Source organism: Neocloeon triangulifer, unplaced genomic scaffold (assembly GCF_031216515.1).
Source record: "Neocloeon triangulifer isolate White Clay Creek 2 clone unplaced genomic scaffold, ASM3121651v1 ptg000012l, whole genome shotgun sequence".
Classification (NCBI taxonomy): Eukaryota; Metazoa; Arthropoda; class Insecta; order Ephemeroptera; family Baetidae; genus Neocloeon; species Neocloeon triangulifer.
The window spans coordinates 6331498-6355872 of record NW_026775554.1 but is presented as its reverse complement, the minus strand read 5'-3'; the positions used below and the strand labels follow the sequence as shown (position 1 = coordinate 6355872).

General features: G+C 37.5%; 7 protein-coding genes across 11 annotated transcripts; 5 read left to right on the top strand and 2 right to left on the bottom strand.

Moving 5' to 3' along the window:
• Nucleotides 1-52: 52 nt before the first annotated feature.
• Nucleotides 53-1205, top strand: LOC132196817 (PEST proteolytic signal-containing nuclear protein-like). 3 transcript variants are annotated; one of them, XM_059619716.1, is made up of 4 exons: nt 53-193; nt 439-602; nt 661-794; nt 875-1205. In XM_059619716.1, exons 1-4 carry the CDS (start codon nt 151-153, stop codon nt 993-995), a joined length of 462 nt encoding a protein of 153 aa, XP_059475699.1. In that variant the 5' UTR covers nt 53-150; the 3' UTR covers nt 996-1205. The 3 variants fall into 3 exon arrangements, with proteins under 3 accessions (XP_059475699.1, XP_059475700.1, XP_059475698.1); XM_059619717.1 differs by having other exon boundaries at nt 436-602; nt 664-794; XM_059619715.1 differs by having other exon boundaries at nt 436-602.
• On the bottom strand, nt 871-2490 carry LOC132196816 (STAGA complex 65 subunit gamma-like). Its single transcript, XM_059619714.1, has 6 exons — nt 2191-2490; nt 1931-2119; nt 1775-1863; nt 1611-1708; nt 1409-1551; nt 871-1356 (listed from the first exon to the last, which is right to left on the bottom strand). The coding sequence occupies exons 1-6, from the start codon at nt 2340-2342 to the stop codon at nt 1242-1244; spliced, it is 786 nt and encodes a 261-aa protein (XP_059475697.1). The 5' UTR covers nt 2343-2490; the 3' UTR covers nt 871-1241.
• Nucleotides 2491-2562: 72 nt separating this feature from the next.
• LOC132196444 (ubiquitin-like protein 7) lies at nt 2563-3959 on the top strand. The gene is made up of 5 exons (XM_059619108.1): nt 2563-2832; nt 2884-3083; nt 3142-3457; nt 3520-3683; nt 3739-3959. Exons 1-5 carry the CDS (start codon nt 2691-2693, stop codon nt 3898-3900), a joined length of 984 nt encoding a protein of 327 aa, XP_059475091.1. The 5' UTR covers nt 2563-2690; the 3' UTR covers nt 3901-3959.
• Nucleotides 3958-6168, bottom strand: LOC132196443 (uncharacterized). The gene is made up of 4 exons (XM_059619107.1): nt 6041-6168; nt 5602-5977; nt 5171-5470; nt 3958-4934 (listed from the first exon to the last, which is right to left on the bottom strand). Exons 2-4 carry the CDS (start codon nt 5920-5922, stop codon nt 4449-4451), a joined length of 1107 nt encoding a protein of 368 aa, XP_059475090.1. The 5' UTR covers nt 5923-5977; nt 6041-6168; the 3' UTR covers nt 3958-4448.
• A 93-nt stretch (nt 6169-6261) lies between these two features.
• Nucleotides 6262-9104, top strand: LOC132196442 (cleavage stimulation factor subunit 2). 3 transcript variants are annotated; one of them, XM_059619104.1, is made up of 10 exons: nt 6262-6436; nt 6515-6593; nt 6654-6823; nt 6947-7092; nt 7161-7268; nt 7329-7518; nt 7668-7806; nt 7961-8049; nt 8809-8909; nt 8974-9104. In XM_059619104.1, the coding sequence occupies exons 1-10, from the start codon at nt 6391-6393 to the stop codon at nt 9091-9093; spliced, it is 1188 nt and encodes a 395-aa protein (XP_059475087.1). In that variant the 5' UTR covers nt 6262-6390; the 3' UTR covers nt 9094-9104. The 3 variants fall into 3 exon arrangements, with proteins under 3 accessions (XP_059475087.1, XP_059475086.1, XP_059475089.1); XM_059619103.1 differs by having other exon boundaries at nt 8806-8909; XM_059619106.1 differs by lacking the exons at nt 8809-8909; nt 8974-9104 and adding an exon at nt 8100-8176.
• Nucleotides 9105-9323: 219 nt separating this feature from the next.
• On the top strand, nt 9324-15434 carry LOC132196446 (uncharacterized). Its single transcript, XM_059619110.1, has 4 exons — nt 9324-9444; nt 10430-10618; nt 13615-13724; nt 14124-15434. Exons 1-4 carry the CDS (start codon nt 9390-9392, stop codon nt 14349-14351), a joined length of 582 nt encoding a protein of 193 aa, XP_059475093.1. The 5' UTR covers nt 9324-9389; the 3' UTR covers nt 14352-15434.
• A 292-nt stretch (nt 15435-15726) lies between these two features.
• Nucleotides 15727-24316, top strand: LOC132196445 (uncharacterized). The gene is made up of 4 exons (XM_059619109.1): nt 15727-16077; nt 21885-22075; nt 22137-22364; nt 23297-24316. Exons 1-4 carry the CDS (start codon nt 16035-16037, stop codon nt 23657-23659), a joined length of 825 nt encoding a protein of 274 aa, XP_059475092.1. The 5' UTR covers nt 15727-16034; the 3' UTR covers nt 23660-24316.
• Nucleotides 24317-24375: the final 59 nt, after the last annotated feature.

Sequence of the window (24375 nt, the reverse complement as noted above, 5' to 3'; positions counted from 1 at the left end):
AACAATTGTATTTTGTTCAAAAGTTGGTATGATTGCTTATTTACCTGTTTTGACTAGACAGACTCTACGCTGGCCGAAGGGCTATGAATGTTGGTGAAAATGTTTTGAGTGATAAATGTAGCTGAATTTCCAAACATATTCGATCTAGAAATGTCGGGACGAGATAGCTACAGATACAGTTCAAAATACTCAGGTTTGATTTTTACAAAGCTTCCCCGAACCTTCCTGCAAATTCGCGTTAAAAATGATCAACACTGCACTGCAGACGTGTTGGATAATTTCTGTCTCCAGGATTAAAATGATTTTGTCCTGTTTTATTTTTACATTTTATCCATTCACTTTGTTAAGTATTTTGGGCTGAAGATCGAAAAAGCCGCGTCCTTATTAAGCATAATGTTCAAAGACGGTTATCTGAATCCACCAGTGTTAACCCAGCAGGATCTTCAAGCCATGGCCAGTCAAGGGAGCGGTCGAGATCCCCCCTGGACGATGATAGACGACCAAGAAATCCAGATCCTCCTAAGCCGAAACCCATTCTGATAGGCAACAAAAATAAACCCTCAGGCGGAATTCAAATGAAACTGCAAGCACCCAACTTGCAGGTATGTAATAAATAGATAATCATCAGAAATTTAAAAAAAAAAAATCTATTTTATTTAGCAGGCAAGCAAAGCTGAAGCGCCAGTGGTCAAACCAAAGAAAAATTTAGTTGCAGCTGTCTTCAATGACGACAGCGATTCCGAGCCAGAAGAAATGCCACCCGAAGCAAGAATGCGCATGAAAAATATTGGACGGTGAGAAATTAATTTATTGAAAAGTTTTTTTCATACAAAAATTGAAGTGCACAATAAAAACAAATAAAAAATTATTTTAGGGACACTCCCACATCATCCGGGCCAAACTCCTTTGGTAAGACGAAGCAAGGATTTTGCGATCCCAGCAAGCTATTTGAGATGTCTGTTAAGAAGTTGCAGGAAGAGTCTCCAAGGTCATGAAGCGTAATTAATTGTATTATTTCTACGTATTGCACTCATCTTTATTACTATTATGTGCAAAAATCGAAACAATTTCTGTTCAGTTATTTACATACAATTTTCATTTTTCTTGTGGTGCTTTTGATAGAAAAAATGTAAAAATCATGATCTTCAACACTGTAGGATTTCAAAACACGTAATTGAAAATTAAACGATGTACATTTAAGTCTATACGTTAAACATTATTATTTCATTCTTTTTAAATTTTTACTCGAGCCCCTCCTCCATACTCAGAAGCATCTGCAAACCAGTCTCAAGAGAAGACTGCATTTCCTCACTGCCGGCAGGAAAATGAATCTCGACTGCGGTCTCTTCCTCTTGGCTAAACTTTAAAATTAGAATCACATTTTTTTTACATCTTGCAGTAAACTTACGGCACTGGAAGTGGGAGAGGATTCTCTTGAAGTTTTTGAATGGCGGCTTCTAAATTAAGGCGATACACAATCACACGCTCCTCATAATAGTTTAAAAGATCAGCCATGGTGCCAATACCTGTTTCCATCAATGCAGATTCAGGCTAAATAAAACAAATTGACAATGCCTTAGTCCTTTATCACACTATAGAACAATTCATACCGATTGATTTGCCTTTCGGTGGCTAAGCTGCAAGCCCATGCTAAATATAAAGTGCTTGGCAGCATCTGTTAGCGTTTCTAAAACGGAATCCTTTGCGTCTAAAAAGAAAAAAAATATGCTAAATTAAAATTATTATTCCAATACAATTCAATGGCAATTCTTACAATGACAGCCGCTATGGGCTACAAGTGCAGTTACAGCTTTTTTTGTGACCTTTCTGCAAATTTCGGAATCGATGCCTTCACTGGGATGTCTAAAATATTTTTATATATATCTAAAGTTTTAATGAAATCTAATTTGGTTAAAGGTGAATTAATTACATATTCGGTTTAACATCTTCGTTCGAATGCCGCCGTCTCCGCTTCCATGGAATTATTTTTTCGTCCTCCCGTTGCAACTGGACCAATATTTCTGAAAGCTCTGATTCTCGACCCATCTGTCTTACAACATCCAGGCATTGAATTGCGGTCAGGACATTTTCGTCTAATTTGGCCCAATCGTCATTTTCTCTGAAAAATAAATAATAAATAGAGGATTACATTTAAATGGAATACTACATTGAAAAAAGAAAATTAATTACTGTTTAGGCTGCGGTCCTGGCAGGGGAGTGCACTTAAGAGGAACATCGACCAGCAAATTCTCTCTTTTAGGCAGTGGCTGATTTTCCATTGTTGGCTCTTGACTTTTAGAGGGTTTGGGGATTTCGCCCCATAATTTTCGACTTTCGGACATTTTTACAATAAAAATAAGATATTACATGGTTGAATAATTTACTTTAGAGCTATGTTAAATTAAAATTTCACGAATAATAAAACTGTCAAACTCAAGTCGAGGTATGATAACTAATATTTGTTTTCTTTTTCTATGTTTTCTGTTTGGCTGCGTTGGTAGCACTGTCAAAACAAGACAAGATTGTCTGCCAACGCCGGCACCGCCCACCACCACCCGCCCCCCAGCCCCAGCACTAGTCACTTGTCAAAAACACGGGATAGAGGCGCAATTTCAACGTGATCTTGCAATTTTCTCAACTCGAACTCTTTAGTTATTTTTTAAGTAATATCTTGGATACATAATTCAAAAATGGATAGTCCGAGAGTGCTTCTTTCTATCCGAATTCCGGTACACAGCAGCCCAACTCTTCGAGAGGTTTCATTCACAGGTTCAGTGCAAGAACTCCGTTCCTTGGCAGCAAAAGAAACTTCATCAGAACCAGACCTAATCAGTATATTAATATGTTAATGCTTTCAAAATTTGACTCTCTACAAAAATTCAGATCTGATTTACCGAGGGCTCGTCTTGAGGGACGGCAACGATTTGTCTACCTATGGTTTGCAGACAGGAGAAACCGTTCACGTTTTTTCAAAGAGTCGCCCGACGGTAAACAAAGAGAGACCTCAACTCACAAATGAAGAGGCAAGTCAAATTGCCCTAGCTCTGAAGTCAGCTGCTGCAGGAATTCGCTTTGCTTTGTCGGTAACTTTTTATCACTTTGTAAAGAAAATATTGAATTTTTACTCACTGTTAATTTCAGAGGTTAAATAAGGCAGACATTTTTGAAAATGTTTTGGCTGCAATTCCTGGCTTGAAAGAAGATCCAGTCGCAGTTTCTATCCTCAGAGACCCTGACTTGCTGATGCTCATGGTGGACGCAGAGGTTGTCAAAAGAGTCAGCAAAAAGTGTCCCTTATTGGCTGAGGCTGTGAAACATTTGGCTGCAGAATTTGCTGACCATGGCAAAAATGATGCTGCAAACAATGATGACATGGAGACTGAAGATTCTCCCAGACAGGGATCAAGACAAATCACAGGAAATCAGCTTGCTGCTGCTCTTGCTTCTGCAATCTCAGGTCTAGAGGAATTTATTAGCCGGTCTTATGATTATTAATGTCTATATTTTTTATTATTCCAGGAGTGAACAGATCTCGACAAGCACCAACAAGACTGTTCACCCCAGAAATGCTGAACTCTGCTTTGATGCAGGCATTCCAGTCAGTCCCTTCATTGGCCAACAGTCCTGCAGTCGCGTCAAATCAATCAGCTCCCACAAACACAGCACCCACACCTCCGACAGCCGTACTGATTTAATTTGAAATATATTTTCCAGATTTATGTTAAACTTAATTTCTAGGGTCCTTCAACTGCCCCACCTGCTGGTAGATGGGCCCAAGAACTGCAACAAATGAGAGAACTCGGTCTGACAGATGACAATTTGAGTGTGCAAATGCTGGAGATTACTAATGGTGATGTTCAGGCAGCCGTTGACCTGATTATTCAAAGTCAGTTCAACTGATGCATGTGGATATTATTAGTGCTGCAATAAGGATTTGGAAATAAAAATATGTTTATCAAATATAAAGAAAAAAATTTATTCAAATTTTGCCACTATACAATCATTATTTTAATTTTGGGATTTACTGTTTCAATTATCAACAATCATATAAATCTTTAAATTATTTTTAGTTCCTAATTTAATCAAAAGATATCCAAATGAAAGTCTTAGCAAGTGTAAGAATGCACCCTTTTTAGCTCAAAGTAGGCATTTGAAATAAATTGTTTGGTACACTGCGGTACAAAAATAAGAAAAATTAAAGACGGAAGGAAAATATTTCATTTTTGATTGGAGGAAAAATACAATGACTCAGAATTTATATAGATCTACAAATTTAAACATCACACTAATTGTAAGAGCTCCAAGTCAAGAGCTTGTTTGTGGGTTAGGGTAATGATAGCAAGTTACGGACAAAAAATATGAGATTTCTATTATTCGTATGTTAGTAGAGTTGGCTTACTAACTCATTGAGAAATAAACAAGCTATGCAGTCTTTCTTATTGCCTGCTCTATTCCACAATCTCCACACTAGGGGATTGTAGCACTAGCCGAATGCCATACTCCCTCTTGAACTCTTCTTCGTAGTTCCAATTCATGATATAACTAGTCAGCTCTCTGGGCAAACCCAGATTTGGTGCTTCCCTCCAAAACTGTCTACCCACAGCCTTTTTGATACAGTTTCTGCACAAACTCATAAGAGACCTAGGCGTCTTCATCATAGCTTGGATAACATCCATATCAAACTCCAATCTCTCAAAGTCTGCATATTCCAAGGCGTTTTGAGCGCCATGCTTAGTGTTCTGTTTTGTCCACATCCGACCTCCTGACTCTCGGTACAAGTGTAACAGTTTTAAAGCTGTAGGCACCCAGGGGGTTTCATCGTCAACAAAAACAAATAGGTGTTCAATGAGATAGTGAGGCACAGACTTGTCCAAGTTGATGTTGTTTTCCCTCTGAAGGACAAACGAAGCACCATGGAAGAGAAGAAGCTCTACCTGTGATTAAAAACAGAGTAAGTCAATAGTTGCAATTATATGTAATTTTATTTGTTGAATTGAAACAAAATATTAGAGATTTGAAATTATAAAAAGAGAAGTTTAATTTTTAAAGCGGGTTAAAGTCAGTTGAAGTAGGAAAGAGGATTCATGCGACTCAAGGGAGGGATTTAGTTAACTTAATTTAAATTTGGCATTTGAGTTCAATTTGATATATTATTGAATTCAAACTTTACCCATTCCAGAAGGTCCTTGCCAGGATCAGTGTAGAACTGGAAATGCCAGAGGCAAAAGCTAATTGGCGAATGTCCACTTCCGTCAGCGCATCGACGAACCCCATTGGGGGCAGTGACCAGTTGCTCAACTGTGGTTCCTCTTTCCAAGAGAAGACGTCCAACCTTCCGGACGTTGGCCATCACTGCTGACATCAGGTAGCGATTTCGTGAGGAGTCCAAAAGGGTGCCTCCCATGTAGTACAGATAGTGGAGACTGACCCCTAGATTGGCCATCGTTTCAATCACTTCGACGACAAAGTCCTAAATAGAAATTCATTTTATAATTAGATTATGCAAACATATTTATATAATTTTTCATTAAAAATAATTTAAATAATATGTAACAATTCATTAATTTAATTTACATAGAGTTTTTAACTCCAAAATAATACCTCAGGACATCTCAACCGAGCCGGAGTGCCTTTATCTGCAATCAGTCTGAGAAGGAGCACGGGAATTTGCTCGTCAGGAACGTGGGCCAGACCCATTTTGACCAAGTAAAGTCCGCATTTGGAGTGTCTGCGGCGACCAGCCCCTCGCAGGAAGAGCAACAGTCGGTCAGCGGCTGGTATCAGGCTTCGACCAGACTCGAGTTCGTAGACGAATTTCTGTCCCAATTGCAAATGATCCTCTTCAGTTTCCTTGCAATTGGTCTTGTGGTGGTTACGCCACTTGCGCGACTTCTCAGCGCCTTCGAATGGGTCTTCTCGCATTTCAAAGCTGGAATATTCTCATTCTCGTCAAATAAATGGAATTTTACTTTGATATCTGGAATTTGATATGATTGATAGGCTGAATAAAAATGAGAAATTGTATCACAAAATCACTAACAATTTGGTCTGCCTAATGTTTTGTTGATTTGTTTTTCGTTTTTATCCGGACGACTCCGACCTCCAATCCAACGCAACGAGGAACGAGGGAAGACGAGGAAGGAAGGCGAGGGTGTTGGGCGAGGGGCGAGGCGAAAAGAGCACAACAATCATTAGTACCAACAAGATTACACTACCTGCATATCGAGTTTTGCTTGATTTGTATGAAAGTAGGTTGGCAGCCTTGGATATTTATGAATGGCCGCCAGTAACGAGTGAAGAGTAAACATAACAAAAACATCCGAATTTCGACCGGCTTGTTTGTTTCGCCCAGTGGCTCTTTTTCTGACGTGGATCAAATAATTATCCACTATGGCAGATCCAAATTTGATGGACAAATCGCTCCGCTCAGTTTTTGGTGAGGGGGATAATGAGAAATATAATTTATGCTGAGCAATTTTCTACAATTTTAATTTTTTTCGTTAAATTATTTCAGTGGGCAACATACCATACGAGGCGACGGAAGAGAAGTTGAAAGACATTTTTAGTGAAGTTGGACCCGTTCTGTCTTTTAAGTAAATATTTGGTTGTTTAAAAATTTCATTTTATTGTATTTATTTTGATTTTTTGTGCAGGCTTGTGTATGACAGAGAAACTGGAAAGCCTAAAGGCTATGGCTTTTGTGAGTACAAAGACCAAGAGACAGCCCTCAGCGCCATGCGCAACTTAAACGGCTACGAAATAGGAGGACGTACTCTCAGGGTTGACAATGCTTGTACTGAAAAATCCAGAATGGAAATGCAGTGTAAATATATTTTTAATCATTCTCGTTATTATTAAAATTTTTAGTAAAACTTCTAATTTTTTTTTTACTTTATTCTCTTCTATAAAGGAAACTAAATTACATCTAATGAATTTATAATTCCAGTGCTCCTGCAAGGGCCAGTGGTGGAAAATCCCTACGGGGATGCTGTCGATCCTGACAAAGCCCCAGAGGCCATCAGCAAAGCCGTTGCCTCTCTTCCACCAGAGCAAATGTTTGAGCTCATGAAACAAATGAAATTATGTTGCCAGGTATAGTATCAAATTAAAGTGTAACAAATTAACTAAATTCAATAAACTTCATTGGTTTTCAATCACAGAACAACCCCTCTGAGGCTCGAACGATGCTTATGCAAAACCCGCAACTTGCGTACGCACTGCTTCAGGCGCAGGTCGTCATGCGGATTGTCGATCCAGTCACTGCTGCTGTAAGTTTCTGACTTGTCTTGTGTCTTGTCCTCCATCAATTTTAATATCATTAATTTCAGGCAATGCTACACAAGGCCAATCCGGCTCCAAAACCGATCCTAACTGCGGACAAGATGGCCATGCCTATCCCACCTCAGATACAGTTTGCGGCAAGCAGACCTAAACCAGATTTTGCACCAGTTCAAGACTCTTGGCCGGCTGCTGGTCCAAACATTCCTTTGCAGCGACCTCCTCCTGCAGCTGGTGGAGGTAAATATAATTCATATTTATTCTAATCAAGCTCGAATAGTTACAAAATTTAATTTAGGTGCCAAATTGACAAAGATTCTAAGTAAATTTCTAATTTTCCCTTTCTTAACAATGCAATAATTAAATTTCGCATGTAAATTTACTTGCAGATTTAGATCTTCGTCACTTGGATCCCCGAGCAAGGCCTGCCATGTTGGATCAGGATCTTCGTATGCCACCTGCTATGCCGCCGCGAGACCCTCGAGGAGAAAGGGGTTTCCCAACCGGTCCTTCTGAGCCATTTGAGCCGTAAGTCTCCTCTGCTTTACACAATACTGATAACTTTTCCCAATTTTTCAATAAAAATGAATTTTCTTAGTCCTATCATTCCTGTGGAGGATGGGTTTGTTGCATCACCGAATGGTCATTTAACTTTTGACCATAAATTTATACTCATTTTCAGCGCATTTCCCAGAGATCCTCGCCGAGACAGGGACATGCGAGATCCCAGGGCCACTTTTGTTGCCGATCCTCGAGGCGACCCTCGCTCTGGTAAGTTCATCATCTCTTCCTGGTTTACTGCATGGACATTAAAATTGCAGACTATCGGTTGATTTTGGCTATCAGCATGCTTAAAACTGCATTAGGTAAAATTAAGTATTGATTATTGAAATGAAGACTATTCACTTTTACTGTCTATCAAAGTGTGTGTAGTTTTGATTCACTTATGCAAGTGTCTTAACAACCAGTTGCACATAATTGATAATAATTTTATTTTCGTCTGATTATCATATAATGCTATGGAATCAAGTTTTGTAAAGAATAACTTTCTCCTCAACAAATGAAATAAACTTGCCTGTGTCGCATGATTTTGCCTGAAGGCTTCAAAGCCGACTCAAGTAATTAATTCAGATATAATTAGAGAGAGGATCGGTTTCAATTAGTTCTCAGGTAAATATTTCTATGAAGAAGTTTGCCTGAGGATTATCATGAATGTCTAACCGTCTTAATGCAGAGTGAGTGTTTTTCATGGAAATGAAATAATATAATCAAGATGGAAAGAAAGAAATCCTTCAGTGGGATTTTGAAATCGTGCCATCTGTTGTTCAGTAGCCAATATTTATGTTGAAACTTTTATTCACACATCATGCGAATAATAAAAATTCAATATTCAACTAGAATTCATTAATTATAGGCCTAATAAAAAAAATTCAACATAAAACTTGCAATGAACCTGAAAAAAATTATCAGCAAATTATTTTGATTGATTCTAAATCTTCCATCAACATTCCCCTTTATGAATTTCAGCAGTGCCGCCACCAGTTGCTGTCCCACGCCCTCCAGTGCAGCAAAGACCGCCTCCAAACTTCCCAGGCGCCGCTGGATTGAACAGTGCCTCCGACCAAGAGAAGGTAATAAACTAAATTTTTTGCCCCTCGAGTCCGTCTTACAATGGATCAAAATTTTTTTTCGCAGGCGCAACTAATCATGCAAGTGCTGCAGCTTTCCGACGAGCAGATCGCTGCTTTGCCTCCCGAGCAGCGGCAGAGTATTTTGGTGCTCAAGGAGCAGATTGCCAAGAGCACTCAGCGTTGAGACTCCTTGTCGTGTAATGATTTGTCGACATAATAATAAAAACAAACAAACAAACACAACTAATTAAGAGCAAAAAAACTGTGAATGTCACTTTAATGAGACCCGAGTTTAGCAATTGTCTTCAATGCGTTTTTCCGTCCCACTGATCATTGTAAGGCAAAACAAACAATAACGAGAGTACCATAGTGCGGTGGTGGGGCCGGTCAGGGCCAAAAGGGTGTCGAGATGCACCTGCCGCCCCCCTCCTCACTCGGCTCTCTGGAGGAAAGCCAGCAGCACTCCGGCAGCTCAGTATCATGGGCCGAGCCGCTGCTTTGCTTGTCATTTTCCTGCTCTGCCACCTGCGCTCAGGTGAGACTTTTTGTTTCATATTTTGTCACACAAACAAGTCTAGGATTTGCAGTTAAATTCCGGGGAATTTTTCTTTGCTTTTTTAACACAATATTGGGGTCATTTGCCCAGTCGCTGAATGGCCTTGGGTTTGAACTGCCCATGGAAACAAAGCTGACTGGAAGAGCAGGCCCAATTGCCAGTTCCTATATCCACTGTTTATTCGCCAAATTATAAGAAGATGACCCAAGGTTAGCCCTTTCACCGTGCATAAAGGCGGTGCTAATTGTTTTTGTTTCCCTTTCACCCAGCAAACGGTAAATCACACGCTTTAATGTGCTAATGTGCTTCGGAGGTGCTGATTTCACATTTGACTTCACGTACGCGCCAATTTGGCCAATTTTCCTGTCTGTCGATTTGTACCTTTAGCATTTTGATAAAGACGTTGATGCACGTCGCGACGGTGTGATTTATTACATTACAGAAAAAGTTTCAACTTCTCGAGTCGCCTCTCTTCTCGGATGCTCCAAACGGTCGTGATTTATTGCACTGTTGTTTTTCTCTACTATATATTATTTCCATGCTTGTCAGATCCTTTGGAAATCCAATTCCCTGAAATTAACCTAACAAGGCAAAAAAACAGTCTAAAAACCATTATTTGATTTATTTCTAAAAATAGTTTCGAAAGTGAATTCTTAAAATATTTCCCTTGCTTTTATGCGTGTGACACGTGACACTCCGAAAAAGAGCCGAGAGAGTGTTACACAATGAGGATAAATTAAAGACCACGCAAAAACCCATTATTCCAGGTATATCGCTCGCTCTTCTGACGTCACGCTTCAAAAGTTGCAATTTTCGGGCCAGCGGCAGGGTGGAGTTTGGGCGGGCCATATATATATCTATTTTAGTGTGCTGCATATTACACAAACAATTACACGCACACTTTACCACTCTCAGCAGGCAGCTTTCACTTTTTATATTTGTGTGCCCTTTGACCTTTTTGCAGAGGGAGCCGAGGAAGGAGCGCCCGTGAAAAAGGCGAGGGCCCCCGCCCAGCCTGGTGGCGAGGAATTGGGCACCAAGTCGGCCACCGCGCGACCTCACGACGACGACGATGGTCAGCAGTCGCATCTGCCCGCAAGCTTCCTGAGCCCCTCGGTGCTTCAGGCCCTCGAGCTGGGCAAGGCCATCCCAGGTGCGTTTGTAGCATTGACCTTTGGGGTCTCTCGATCGCGGATGGGGCAGAGGTCGCGCCGCGGTTTTAGTGGAAAATGAGCCTTGGTGTGTGTTATGTGTGTAATATATACACTCGCGCGCGCGTCGCTCACCAGTTAGTAGAGAGCGCGTGCTTATCTCTCGCTTTTATTATTTATTGCTCTTTTTGCATGGGATGAGTGTTTAGATTTTTAACGTTGTACCGTGTGCCAGGGTACTCTCGTGAAAATTGCTCCCCGTTTCTTGACTTAAATCAACTTATATTATGATATAAGAAACAAAAATAGTGTATCTTAAATATTTAGAATTCGTTTTTTGTTTCTTTCTGACAATTAAGAACAAAGGTGAACAAAGGGAAGGAAAATGTGAAAATATATTTTGTCATGTTGATTTTTTTCTGATTTAACACATTTTATTTAATACTCAAGTTAGATCACTTTATGGAATTGAATAAAGCAAAAAATGAACATTACACCTGATTACACCAAAATATAACCGGTAATTGTCGAAAACTGGATTATATTAATTAATTAAGGCAAAACAATTAGCATAAAAATAAAATATGCAGTGCATTAATTTTTATACATTGAGAAATATTTTAGACACACACATAAATAATACTATTATCTAATATTAAAATAATTTTCTATATTCTATATTAATTTAAAAAAAAATAATAACATTAAAGAAACATTTCTATTCAAAGAAATTCAAAATTTTGCAATTTTTAATTGTTTTTTTAAGATTTATATTAATTATTTATGCATATAATTAAAAAAAAAAACTATCTTTTTATTTAATCTTATGTTAAAATCTGATGTTATTTTTGCTTTGTGTACAATAAAATAATATAAAATATTTAAAATAATAATATATTAAAATAATTTATATATACACGTTATCGCACGTTATGAAAAATATCAGCATAAAATACATTCACATCTTGATTCTCACAGTATCTGCCCTTGATCTTGTATTAGCATAAAATTAAAATATAATTAACGTTTATATGCAAATCATTTCCATTAAAAGAAGGAAGATGCTTCTGTAAACAAATTAAGCGATCTTTCAAAGCCAGTCTCTCCATTTTTTATACTTTGGCATTGTCGAAATACCACAGCCATTAAATTCGCCATTGCGGTTGCATTATTTTTCTTTACTTTAATAGCTGGTGGTGCTCATCTTTTGCTCATCCCGGAAGAGTAAGAAATGTCATCATTTGGCATTGCAAATCCTTTGAAAGGCACCGCCAAAAAAGGTAGAGCAATGCTAATGTTTGTTATCTTTTTTTTTTGTTAAAAAAGGGCACTGCGCATAAGTCATCATGCATAATGATTCAAACACAAAGGTAATTTACACACACCAAGGTTGCGGCCCAGATAAACGGAATCCACACACACTCTGCACAACGCACTGCATAACAAGGGAGATGAAAATCGCCTCGTTTTTTTTCTCAAGAGGCAATTACGCGATTTACTTTGCAAGCCACCAAACCAAACCACGGTGTCTGTGTGTGCCTATTTGTCATTCCACCTCCGCGAGCGGCGGTGCCCTCGAGAGGCTTTTTCAGGCTAGAGAGGCAGAAAATTCAACAAAAAATTATATCGATTTGCATTTTTACAAACAAGGTGTAATTTGAGATGGCTAACCACCATACTAAAATTCAATTTTGCGTATAAAATTTACATACAAATGCCATAAAAGAACGCTTCGTTACGATTCACAATTAAGGCACCTCTGCAGACGGTATGTTCATATAAGTTGAGCATGAGCACCTGGTGCCCAGACGAGTCTGTAGGCGTGCGGCAGTCATAAACATATCACGGTGAATTAAAGTTTAAAAGAGATACTCCTTTTGCCAGACGAGCAATTCCATATTTCGCGTATTGCAATAATAATTCGGTAATAACAGAGGATGGGTCCGAGAGCGACTTGAAGAGGTACGCACGATTATTATTCAAAGAGAAAAGCGCCGGGTCCTTCGGCGTGGGATTTTATTGTGAAAACTTGTTTGGAAACTTTTTTTTATTCCTTCTCAGTGTGTCACAGATATAGTGAGAATAATGAATAAATTAGAGGTTAAGTAATGACATCTGCGCCATTGGATCTGGTATATTATTTTTTATGTGTAGTGCGGGGGATTTATTATTGAGATACATTGGATACGACGGCCTCAGGGATTGTCATCCTTTTCGGGGAAGAACGAGAGAGCTCGTTTGTTGTGGGCCATTAGAAGGTCACTTTGGAACAAATCCATCTTAATTCTCTCATGCCTCGGATATTTGTTTGACAGATACACATTTTTGCTGAACCAGGAAAAGGGTTAGAAAATTTTGTATTGTTTTGCAATAATCTATTGTAAGAGCTCACTGAAGTTAAGTCTATTACATTAATTAAATTTTCATTCATATGATAGGGAATGTAGCATAGGAATTTAAATTGAAAATTAATCATTCGTCCCTGTAAGGTTCAGAGAGCTGTGAAAATACATGCGTGACTCTCTGGAGATGGAAGTTGATAAATGAAACTAGTTCTGCAACATTGCTCAGACTCCGAGCACACGTGTAAAACGTTTAATCTGCACATACGTATACAGCAGTCATAAAAATGAAGGATTGAAATAAATAAAGAAACACCCGAGCAGTTAAATCATTTCCTAATTATACCTGAATGGTTGATCCAGATCTCAGAGTCTAAAATCCAGATGCCTTACTAAATTTAAAACAATAATATTTCATGACATTAAGACGAATTCTTAAAACTAAGCAAGTAATAAGAGTTTGAAAAACAATTTATGGCATTTCCTTGTAGGCATTGATTTAATAAAATATTGTAAAACAAGTTTTTTTAATAGAGACAGGAATATTTAAAGCCCATCATGAAGTAAAATAAATTATTATCAACTTAGTTCTTAATATCATACTTACAAAGACGCTATCAATTTTTTTTTTTATAAATTTAAATTTGCTCCTTCAGGTCGTGCTGGTTCAGACTACCCAGTGCTGGGCGAAGTTCCCTACACAAATTTCTACTGCGACGAGCAGCCGTACCCAGGCTTTTTCGCAGACACAGAGACCAGATGCCAGGTAATAAATGACAAAGGGTCCTTTCGCAACAACCTTCCGCGCGGCGAAACCTTTGACACGTTCGTCTTTAACAAGAAGTGAACGGGCGCATAATAAACAAATTTAGACTCTGTGCCCGGGAGTACAGCAACGAGAGCACTCCTCGCCATTCTAAAAACGTACGGGGCTCTATAAAAAATAATTTGACGATCAGCCTGCTCGGCGAGTTTGTGAGAAAGGAAGAGCCATAGAAATAAATCACAATTGTTACAAAGCCCTTCAGATAATTTTTTGTCAATAAGAAAAATTAAAAAAAAAAGAAAATTTATGTAAATGATAAGGAAAGATATTTCCTTTTATAGAATTTATAGAATACAAGATAATAATTGGTTTTGATTATTTTAATAAATTTTATTGCAGGCCTGGCATTACTGCGACATTGATGGACGCCAAGCGTCCTTCCTGTGTCCGAATGGGACTCAGTTCAACCAGGCCGTTTTTGTGTGCGACTGGTGGTTCAACGTGCGTTGCGACCTGAGCACGGTCCTTTATGCCCTGAACGACCGCCTTTATAGAAGGCCGCACCACGACGTGGCCGCTCCTCATCGTAGCATCACCAAGGATCTGCTGGAAAACATCTTCACTTAGTGCCATTTTATGTCTTTTAAATAAAGTAGTGAAATTTTTAGAAGTGTAGATAGACACTTTTCCAAAAGACTGCTGCGGACAAAAGATCAGATGGGAAGGGTATATTATCTTTTTTCAATTAGGTTGTGGCAACTCAGGGCTCTTATCAAGCCTGATTTCCGTGTTAAAAAAATTCAGTTTAATTGCCTCGTTGTCACAAAATGTACGCCAGAACCTTGGCATTAACAAATTTGCCTCTCCAATTTTCTTCGACAGATAATAATTTCTGCTGTAAGCTGGGTGCCGATATATGTTATCCGCCGCGTGACCTTAAGTTAAATATCTCTCCCTTTTTTGTGCCTTCCTTTTCATCGCGAAACAATTACGCCACAGATTATACAGATGACCGAACATTTTCGCGGCTCGCATTCGATATTCTTTGCTCTTGTTGTTATGCGCGTGGAGTTAGCCAAAGGTGCATTCGTGACTAGGCAATGAAAGGATATAATATATAGAGCAAAGACCTTCGCGCGAGCTCGGCAGTGAAAGGAACAACAAAGGAACAGGATTTGAATTGGCGGGCGGATTACATTATCTTGACTCTGAAATTATAAAATTGAAAATGCTTTTTATACAAAAGCGATATATCGAGAGTTGTGTTGTTGCGGTATCCGGGGGCGTGCAAAAATCATGAGGTTCAGGCTTGACAGCCGGCGAAACTTCGTGTTTCTGTTGGGCAATTTATCTTCCGCTCGGAAAGTGCCTTCTAGTAAATTATTTAGACTTTTATATGCATCTGCATTGTGCCTTTTTTAACGACGACGAATTGTATTGTCTTGCGCGGTGTATTCGACCAGCGGGCGTTTTTTTTTATTGTTTAGCAGTACCTGTTAGTTTCGTGGACTTGATGCAAAAGTACAACTTCTATTTCCTCCCTTTTTGCAGTTTTATAGCCATGTGTGTAAGACCGGCTCACGTGTACCAGTATTTTTTCCTCCAGCCATTCTCCGCCACTTATAATGTATTCTGAAGTTGTTCAGCAGGACATCAATTACTATTTCGAAACTAGAAAATAAAAACTACCTGATTAATTGGCAACGTCAATTAATTTTGTTTTGTTCCCAAAACGTCTCCATTAATTAAAAAACGTCTATAATTAATTAAGATGATCATTTTGAATGCGAATAATATTTAAATATACGGCTCGATATAAACTATTCCTGAATCCTTAGAAAAATGCTGCAAGTTATGGTAATGAGCATGAAAATTGTGCAAACTTTGCATTATATGCAAATGCAAACACCTTATGTTTAAGAGGAAACGATACAAAGTTGAATATAAAGTATCGTATTACACAGTAGCTTTAAAGAGGATTTTGAGGAAACTCAAGTACAGTCTATAAAAAAGGAAACGGGACACTTGCATTTTTGTTACGCGGAAAGTATCAGATTTCACAACATTTTCCTCTTGTCTTTGTAAAACAGGAATTTTTCTTTTTCGTCGTTCGCTTAAAAAGCGCCACCTCTCTCAAAAAATCTTATTTAATGGTCTAAACGTCTTACTCGCTTGTCAATTAGAGTGGGCGCATTAGATAGTTGATTTCGCAGACCACCGCGGCCTCTTTGGGACAAAGCCGAGCACCAGCGCCGAAGAGAAGGGAGAAGGCGCGCGTCGAGAACCTTCAAGTTGAGAGTCTCTATCAACATGGAGAACAGGACGCACCTTTTTCTTGCACTTCTCAGCATAGGTGAGTGCACTATTATTGATGCTAATAACTTGGAGATACGCAACTGAAAGGAAGTATTTTATAATTTAGATCTATTACACATTATCAATTTAAGTCTCGCGTAATTATTTTGTGACTTAATGTCACTAATTTTAAGTTGAATTGTGTGTAATTCAACAATATGAAAAAAAATTGCAATAAAGCTTGAAAATGTGAAATTTTGTGATGCAATGTTATAATTTTGTTTAATACATATAATGTTTTTAATTTAAAGCTTAATATTAAAGCTTTGCGAAAAGGGAATATATATTAGTTGCAAATACAATGACAAAAAGATATTTTATACAGCCCATCATATATATTGCTGAAATTAGAAACTAATGAAAAAATCAAGGTGTTCGTTAGATTTATTATTGTGTTGGCGTTGGCAAATATATAAACTCTCAACTCTCAGCGCCGCGCAAATAAAAGGCTGCCCAGGTGGTGAGCCAAATGTGTTTATTACACGTTCTCGTATACGAAATTTATTACGTTGAACTATGAGAGAAAAGTGTTTTCGTGCGCAGCTCTCCTGATAATTTAATATAGCATAGACCGTCGATAATGATGACGGACAGCAGCAGCAAAAGGCGCGCGCCGAACACGCGCCATTATTGCGGAGAAATGCACAAATTAAAATGTTCGAATTACTGCACCGACCTACTCTCACGCAGAGAAATTGAATAATAATCGTAAAGTCCCATTGTATGAAAATGCAAATTTCTCTACCAAATTCCAAGGTTCTTTCTCTGCGTAAAAGCTGCTCCCAATAATATTAAATTACAAATAAACTTGCGGACAAATTTAATTCTTTTGTCGTGATACGCTTTTAAGGAATTCGGAGATTGTGAATTTTTGATCGTGCGAGACCTTGGTCTTAATTGCCTTTTCACTATTAAAAATGTTCTTTTAAAAGCTCTACAAAATTATCACTCCATCATCTCCTCGGGGGAGCTAAACTAAAGCCACAGGATTAAAGCAAGACGAAAAAGTGACACGACAAAAGCTCGTGATTTGAGCTCTATTTCGTAAAGCGTTGGTTCCGCGGATGATATATACACGCTGAAAGAAACACATTTTAACGATAGTCATGGTGCCTTGCTCAAGAAAACAAACAATTCCGACAAAGAGGCCGCACATAATATAATAGAGAGCAACTCGCGGTACATCTTCCGCCTTTCCCCACGCACGTAGCAAATTTAATGTTCGACTCATCCGCGATTATTTTGGTACAAGCCGCACAATGAAAATTTTTGATTTGTGCGCTCTCGTCATTGCGGTCTGCAGAAGCACGACTTATTTTATTTAAATGCCGCGGGAAATGAATCGGCGGCTTCTTTGCGTGACAAGAAAAAAATTCACACCGTAGCTTTCTTGTCAAGATCGTCTTAATAGCATAATGAGCGCTTTCTTTATCTGAAACAAAATTATGAAAACTTCTCTACGCGAGCAAATCTTCTCACCATCTTGCAAATTTTCAACAACTCTTGAAAATTAATGATGGAAATGAGAGAAAAATTGGATTTTTGCTGATTTTTTGGTTTTCAAATGAACAAATTCCATAATAAGATTTGTCAAAATTCTTTAAAACGTCAATTTCCTTTTTATCAAATACACCAGCACGGAAAAAATGGAAAATTTACATGGCTTAAAAGGATATAATACCAATGTTTGGATAGAAAACTTAACAACATTTATTATTTTAGAAGAGATTAGTAGAAAAATATTTTTAATCAGATCAGTGTATCAAAAAGAAATAATCCAGAAATATGCACGTTAACTTCAGTAATTGCCAGAAAAAATACAAAATTTTCTTCAAATTAGGTTTGTTTTACCCTCCAGAATAATTCCAAATTTTTAAATTCACGCAGCAATAAACAATAATAAAAAAGACGAATACAAATTTCAGTCCTACTTTATATCAAAACAAACTATTTATTAATGTCAAAACCTTTAAAAACACATAAAACGACTCTTTCAAAATGTAAGAATGTGTGAATCATAAGCTTCAATTAAAAATCTTAATTAAAAAGAAATGCGGACAGAGTAAACTTAATATATATTATGTCTTTAGTTTTGCTGTTTAACTCTCAAGGATTCATAATTTAATTTAATAAACACTATAATTTTCAGAACAATAATTTAAATTATTTACGTCTTAACTATTCACATAATTCATAATAAAATGGTCAACAATGGAAAACTTTTAAATCTTAATCTCTACCTCTTTTTTGTCATTTTAATATTTTACCTTGCAATACAAAATAATAAAATTTATCCGCGAATACATATACAAGTGTATGATTTTATTACATTAAAATTAATGTACCGTCTGTATTATTAAATGCAGTAAATTCACTCATGGGCAATTAATTACACCGAGTAAAGTAGAATTTATTGCAAGCATCGGTGCCAAAACGAGCAAGATCATGTGAATAATTTCTCCACAGTGAGAGAAGACGAAGCAAAAAGTGCGATTCTCATCCGGCGACGCACCTGATGTGCAATTACGCTTACATGACATATAGAGAGCTGCTCGCAATTAAAAGTGCGTTAAGCAAAAGTACTCTCCGGTCTCCAGGCGAGTGGAAACGCGACGACTGCGGCATGTAAATGCAAAGAATGCGAATTGGGTGATTAACCCGGCAGGCACAAGGCCAAGGTGAAAGTGACGAAACAACAAAACTACTTTCTTCCGAGCACGCACTTCTTTTCGTGAAAAAAAAAATGCAGGGTTGGGTATACCTGGCGAGAGAATGGTCATCCTGCAGCGAAAGTGGTCATTATGCACACACGCAGGTGCGGGCAGGTGAATGACAGAGGCAAAACCAGTTGAGTGCAGGGAGGATTATTTCATGAATCACTTTCTCTAAATGAGACACAATAAATAATGAGAAAGAAATAAAACGCTCGATCGTCTCTTTGACGCAACTTGCAGCCGAGCCGCCGTCTCGATCTTGCGTAATGCGCACACACATGGATCAATTGTACACGATTTATGTGGAGCATTGAAAGGTTGTATGTGTGCATATCTGATACAAATAACTCGTTACGAAAAGCAAAAGTAAGTTTTAATATATAACATGAAAATGAAGACTTAAAGAGTTAAAAATTGAATTTATGGCGTAGGGGTTTCCTGTCAGCTGAAAATGAAAGGGAATCGCTCGGTGCGCTCACACAACTAGAGCAAAAACTCTGTCGGAGGCACGTTAATTTATAAGTTCATTTAAAAAATCCAAAGTGGCTTTCTCGATAGGTAGCTACTCACTCTCGTGGGAGCGGATGCTATGTTTTTAAAGAGCTTTTGTCCGAGAACCGGCGGCGGCGAGTTCAAATCACGCCGGTGAGCGGATCGTTTGCGTTTATGTTACTCATGGCTGACGAATTTTAGTCACTTGCTGTTAGATCAGTTTGTATAAAAACGGAAGTCAAAAAATTTTTTTTTGAAATAAAATTCAGAAAAATGCGAATTATTAAATTTCATTGTATTTACCCCAATTCAATGACAAACACATATAAATGCAAAAGTAAATAGTATGTTAAGTAACCAACTTTATTCATTCATTTATTTTGACTTGAATGCAGTTTCAGTTTAGAAAATATTATTTTCAAGTATTATTTAAATAACAATTAATTAATTAATTTTCAATATTTCTCAAGCAGTATGCTCACAAGCTCTGTAGTGAAATATTCAAAATATTTCAAATATTTACATTGAAACTTAAACAGTTTCTTATTAATAATAATGAATAATATTTATACTATCTAACTAATTATAAATTTGCTCATAAAATAATAATTTGTTTCTTCTCTAATTAAATCTTGAAAGACACTCTTTAGTTAATAAATTTATAATAATTATTTTAAATTCAAAAAAAGTCACATAATGCCATTTTTCTCCTAATTTTTAAATTTTATTCAAATATATTTTTTGAAGATAAAACTTGATCTGTAAATTTTTTCAAATTATTCAATGATTAAAAAGCCCATTTTAATTTTCTAACATAACAGTAAATCCAGGCAATGCGTGGGAATTGACAGCCTAGCTGGTACAAGTGTACGTGCCTGGGTTTAGAGTGCTTGAATGCTATAATATAGGAAAGTTATTAATAACTTTCCTATTGTTTCTTCCCACGCCCAAATGAGCTACAGAGATATTTACCTTTTTGCTTATTTTTCCCCACTATTTTTACTTTAAAGAGATTATATCATCAATTTTTTATAGAAATCAAGCCTAAAATTTTGCTTACAAAGAATGATATATTAATTAATTTATTTTTTTTTAATTTAGTAACGTGACAAATGTAGGAAAACTTCAGTCATTTGATGATTTATTTTATCAATTTCATTATTAAAAATTGAAAAATTGAGTGGCTAAAATAATAATTATTGTTTTTTTATGTTATGATTTTTTTTTTCCTTAAAACCATCAATCCTGCTTTTACTTCATTTTTAATAAACGTAATTCCTTTTGCCACTTATCTTATATTAAATTTCGGCATTTTCTATGGTTACATACAACAAAAACCACCTTTGCCTAAAATTTACAATCCTGTCCCTTCATAATGGAGTTCCGTCGTTGTAGGCGGCGCCATCCAAAATTAACAAGGAAGTCGCACGCCTCTCTCTGATGCCTACGAAGCACTGCCGGCTAAATTTATTATTCCATTTTTCGCACATTTTTTTCTGCGCGTGCTGCAGTTTGGCTCGCACATGTGTCATAAAAAAAGTTGGCCAATGTGAAATTTCGCAACACTCACGTCATTCGCTTGTCTCCCTCTCGTCATGACCGAGATTGATGAGGCTGTCAACTTGTTGATTGTTGGGGGGCAGCATCCCATTAGGGAAGAAAATGCCTCTTTTGCAACACGCACACATAACACCTCGAAATTTTACGTTCAGTTGCTCATTACTTCACTCGCGAATGGTTTTCCAGTCCATCGAGTTTTATTCGCGTGTACGTTCCCTTGAAAGGAGAGAAGATTTCACGGCGATAAAACAACACTTGCGCAATTCACGCCGAGTGCATTTATTCCTTTTTTTTTCACTCGACCCCGGCGTGTGCCGTTTTTTTTTCAGAGAGCGCCCTAATAAAAGCGACCAACAGCCGAATTGATTGTTGTTTGCTCTGTTTGGATCATGAGAGTAAATCTTTGAACTCGCGCGACCCTGACTCGAATTCACCCGAGGGATTTAATTGAAATACTGCGTCTCTTCGCCTCATTAATTTTGTTTACGGCCCAAATTTAGCAACGAACAGAGAGGTCGAAAGTATTCGCTTGATTTACTTTTCAATGGGAATGAGGAATGATGGGCGTTGGATAGATGCATTTTACTTTCATTACAACGGCACGATTCTTACATTTCACGCACCAATATGCTATTATTTAGTAGTTGGCTTTTACAGCTCCTGGAATAGGTTGAAATTGTATTAGTATACTAAAATGATTATTTTATTGATTGAAATCCTTGGGCTAAATTGATTATAAACAATTAAATTAATTTGACCAACTGGTATCATGACTAAAAAATCAGGCAATCACCGATTTTTTTTTGTTAAATAAAAACTCGCAGTATTTATTTTTGCAAAATATCGCACAGTATATTCATTTAAAAAAATTGAGATCTGAAAATTATGTTATCATCTCAATATTCTATTTCCTATTGATACTAGTAAGTGCATATAAATCACAACAAAGTTTAAAAAAAAATTAATCTCATTACTATTTTTTCATTTTCTTTCCATAAAAATCACAGGTATCTTAATTTAGACAAAATTATTTTTCCAGTTATTCTCGTTGACATGTCAAATTGCATAAAAGTGTCATTCAACTCGCAACCGACGGATGATGGCATCAACGACACGGCGGCCCCTACCGAAGCGCCTAACCGCCCCCGAAGGTTAATTGCACCGTCCAACTACCAGTACTTCCTTTTCAACGGCATTCATCGGTATCCACAAGTGCCTCTGCTTCCGCAGGTTAATTATTTGTTAACTTTTGATTGATGAGGACAATAAAACAATTAAAATTGAAAAACAGGAGCAGGGACCGCCAAGGTTGCCTCTGTTGCTATCGCTGGCACCAGTAGTGCCAACGCCACCCCCACCTCCCGCACCTCCCAAGGCCAAGAAGGTGAAAAGTAACAAGGGAGCACCTGGTCGGCCGGGGGTGGACTACCCCACCTACAGAACCATCCCTCCGACGGCGTTCGACTGCCGAACGCAGAGGTACAAAGGTTTCTTTGCAGACCCTGAGACCCAATGTCAGGTGAGCAGATTTTTTTTCAAATTGGAATCATAAATTAAAATCACATTTATAATTATACCCGGCACAACTTTCAATTAAGTTAAAAGTTTTGAAACTTTTTTAACGCAATAATAGTTGTTTAATTTATTTGCGCGTATTTAATTGAGTCGCTTGACTTTCAACGGTCGTGAGAGAAGCAATTCTCAGCCTCGTAAAAATACACGTCCTTCTATTGCGAGCAAGTTTGATCATTCATTGAGTTGAGACAAAAAGAAACAGAGTGTACTGGCCGAGAATAATACACTCGACAAGGTTACTCAATAATGCAACAATAAAAATTGAATTAGTTACGCTCGGCCGATGAAAGTTACACATATATATATCTTTCATCTTTTGTTCCACATTGAATTGTTGCAATTCATTTAAAAAAGCAGATATTTATTTGAAGGATGTCGTGAAATACGATTGAAAATAAATCTCACGTTATTGTTGAGAAAAGAAGGCAAGTGTATACTTTGCCTTTTGATTTATGGTGAGAAAGTTATGGCAGGCACTTAACATAATATATGTCTCATAATAACGTGTTAATCACTGCATTCGATTTGCATAATGTAATTAAATATGCAAAACATCTGGTCAAAATGACTCACTCCAACAACAATCTGCAAAAGGCGTGCTGGTCGTGAGTTCAAACTCGAGACCAGCGTCACGCTCAACAATTTTCACTGAATGGAAACTCAATTTGGAGTAGCAAAGAGCAATATTTAACAAATCAAGCTGCACATAGGCAACCGGCAAAACACTTCTGGATTGAACGTTGCATAAATGTTTTACGATAAAGTATAAGGAAAGGAATAGTAACTAATTGTAAATGAACTGCGGTATATTGTCAAATACAAAAATTACTTATTTGATATTTTTGCAGTGATTTGATTTTCTTTTTTCCCTTCAAGGTCTGGCACTACTGTGACCTGAACGGCGGTCAAGCGTCCTTCTTGTGTCCGAACGGGACGATCTTCAACCAAGTCCTGCTGACGTGCGACTGGTGGTTCAACGTCAAGTGCAACTCGTCCCTGCAGGCCTACGTGCTCAACGAACGCCTCTACAAATTCATCACTCCGCACAAGCCGTCCTTCCCTGAGGACTTCAGCGGTCCGCAGGTTGACGAGTACCTGGTCGAAAAGCAAGAGGAACTCAGGGCTAAGGAACAGGCCAAGTTTGAGCGGCTCAAGAAAAAACACAAGCACAATGAATTCGAGGACGTTGACGAGCTGCAGGCATTGCTCGACAAAATGAGGGGAATCATCAAACAGTAGAATTTAATTAGATTTCCAAACTGGACTTTTTAATTGCCCCTGATTGTGATTAGAAAGCGGACGAAAAATGAAAGAGCGCGTGGTTTCTATTTTTTCCAAAGATATAAAATTCATCCTTCATTACTTTTACCCACTTTTTTGCTCATTTCATGAAAATTTAAACTTTGGCCAAATATGAATAATTATAAATTTAATCAACACCAATACATTGCATTCATAGAACAACTGATAGAAGTAGATTTTAGTTTATGTTCACTGTCATAAAATTTTTCATAAATTTATCGACAGTTTTAGCATTATTTTAAGAAACAATTAATTTTATACTTTAAATAATACATAATTTTTTTACTTAACCCTAGGTTATTTTAAATTAAGTAATCATAGAAGCGAGATGTCATGTATTCATAAATTTAAAAATAATCTCTTGCATTTGGAATCTAGTCAGATGGGATGAATTGTGCGAAGATGATATGCTTCCTTTCAACCCGTAATAATACCACCATGAAACGGTACTTCACACCGAAAGTCAGTGCACCAAGACATTACATTGTACCACCTGGTTTCAAATATCAAATGAGGCCATTTTGTCAGAAAATACTTGTTAAAATTGTAACAATACAATTTTACCAATTTTAAAATAAATGATATGAGAATGAATTCGGCCATCTGATTTTTTTATTTTTGCCTTGCCCTGACTGGTCTTGCCTAAATTTAGT

What these genes read in the sequence shown, in the direction of transcription:
- LOC132196442 (XM_059619103.1), top strand. Translation starts at nt 6,391, where the DNA reads ATGGCAGATCCAAATTTGATGGACAAATCGCTCCGCTCAGTTTTTG. An exon ending in GGACCCGTTCTGTCTTTTAA is followed by an intron (nt 6,594 to 6,653) that starts GTAAATATTTGG and finishes TTTTTTGTGCAG; the next exon opens with GCTTGTGTATGACAGAGAAA. An exon ending in TCGAGGCGACCCTCGCTCTG is followed by an intron (nt 8,050 to 8,805) that starts GTAAGTTCATCA and finishes TATGAATTTCAG; the next exon opens with CAGTGCCGCCACCAGTTGCT.
- LOC132196445 (XM_059619109.1), top strand. Translation starts at nt 16,035, where the DNA reads ATGGAGAACAGGACGCACCTTTTTCTTGCACTTCTCAGCATAG. An exon ending in AAGTGCCTCTGCTTCCGCAG is followed by an intron (nt 22,076 to 22,136) that starts GTTAATTATTTG and finishes ATTGAAAAACAG; the next exon opens with GAGCAGGGACCGCCAAGGTT. An exon ending in ACCCTGAGACCCAATGTCAG is followed by an intron (nt 22,365 to 23,296) that starts GTGAGCAGATTT and finishes TTTCCCTTCAAG; the next exon opens with GTCTGGCACTACTGTGACCT.
- LOC132196817 (XM_059619715.1), top strand. Translation starts at nt 151, where the DNA reads ATGTCGGGACGAGATAGCTACAGATACAGTTCAAAATACTCAG. An exon ending in ATACAGTTCAAAATACTCAG is followed by an intron (nt 194 to 435) that starts GTTTGATTTTTA and finishes GTGTTAACCCAG; the next exon opens with CAGGATCTTCAAGCCATGGC. An exon ending in CGCATGAAAAATATTGGACG is followed by an intron (nt 795 to 874) that starts GTGAGAAATTAA and finishes AAATTATTTTAG; the next exon opens with GGACACTCCCACATCATCCG.
- LOC132196816 (XM_059619714.1), bottom strand. Translation starts at nt 2,342, where the DNA reads ATGTCCGAAAGTCGAAAATTATGGGGCGAAATCCCCAAACCCTCTAAA. An exon ending in CCAGGACCGCAGCCTAAACA is followed by an intron (nt 2,120 to 2,190) that starts GTAATTAATTTT and finishes TTTATTTTTCAG; the next exon opens with AGAAAATGACGATTGGGCCA. An exon ending in AGCCCATAGCGGCTGTCATT is followed by an intron (nt 1,709 to 1,774) that starts GTAAGAATTGCC and finishes TTTTCTTTTTAG; the next exon opens with ACGCAAAGGATTCCGTTTTA.
- LOC132196443 (XM_059619107.1), bottom strand. Translation starts at nt 5,922, where the DNA reads ATGCGAGAAGACCCATTCGAAGGCGCTGAGAAGTCGCGCAAGTGGCGT. An exon ending in CTCGGTTGAGATGTCCTGAG is followed by an intron (nt 5,471 to 5,601) that starts GTATTATTTTGG and finishes ATTTCTATTTAG; the next exon opens with GACTTTGTCGTCGAAGTGAT. An exon ending in GCAAGGACCTTCTGGAATGG is followed by an intron (nt 4,935 to 5,170) that starts GTAAAGTTTGAA and finishes TTTTAATCACAG; the next exon opens with GTAGAGCTTCTTCTCTTCCA.
- LOC132196444 (XM_059619108.1), top strand. Translation starts at nt 2,691, where the DNA reads ATGGATAGTCCGAGAGTGCTTCTTTCTATCCGAATTCCGGTACACAGC. An exon ending in GAATTCGCTTTGCTTTGTCG is followed by an intron (nt 3,084 to 3,141) that starts GTAACTTTTTAT and finishes TGTTAATTTCAG; the next exon opens with AGGTTAAATAAGGCAGACAT. An exon ending in TCTTGCTTCTGCAATCTCAG is followed by an intron (nt 3,458 to 3,519) that starts GTCTAGAGGAAT and finishes TTATTATTCCAG; the next exon opens with GAGTGAACAGATCTCGACAA.
- LOC132196446 (XM_059619110.1), top strand. Translation starts at nt 9,390, where the DNA reads ATGGGCCGAGCCGCTGCTTTGCTTGTCATTTTCCTGCTCTGCCACCTG. An exon ending in GCTCTGCCACCTGCGCTCAG is followed by an intron (nt 9,445 to 10,429) that starts GTGAGACTTTTT and finishes ACCTTTTTGCAG; the next exon opens with AGGGAGCCGAGGAAGGAGCG. An exon ending in GCTGGGCAAGGCCATCCCAG is followed by an intron (nt 10,619 to 13,614) that starts GTGCGTTTGTAG and finishes TTGCTCCTTCAG; the next exon opens with GTCGTGCTGGTTCAGACTAC.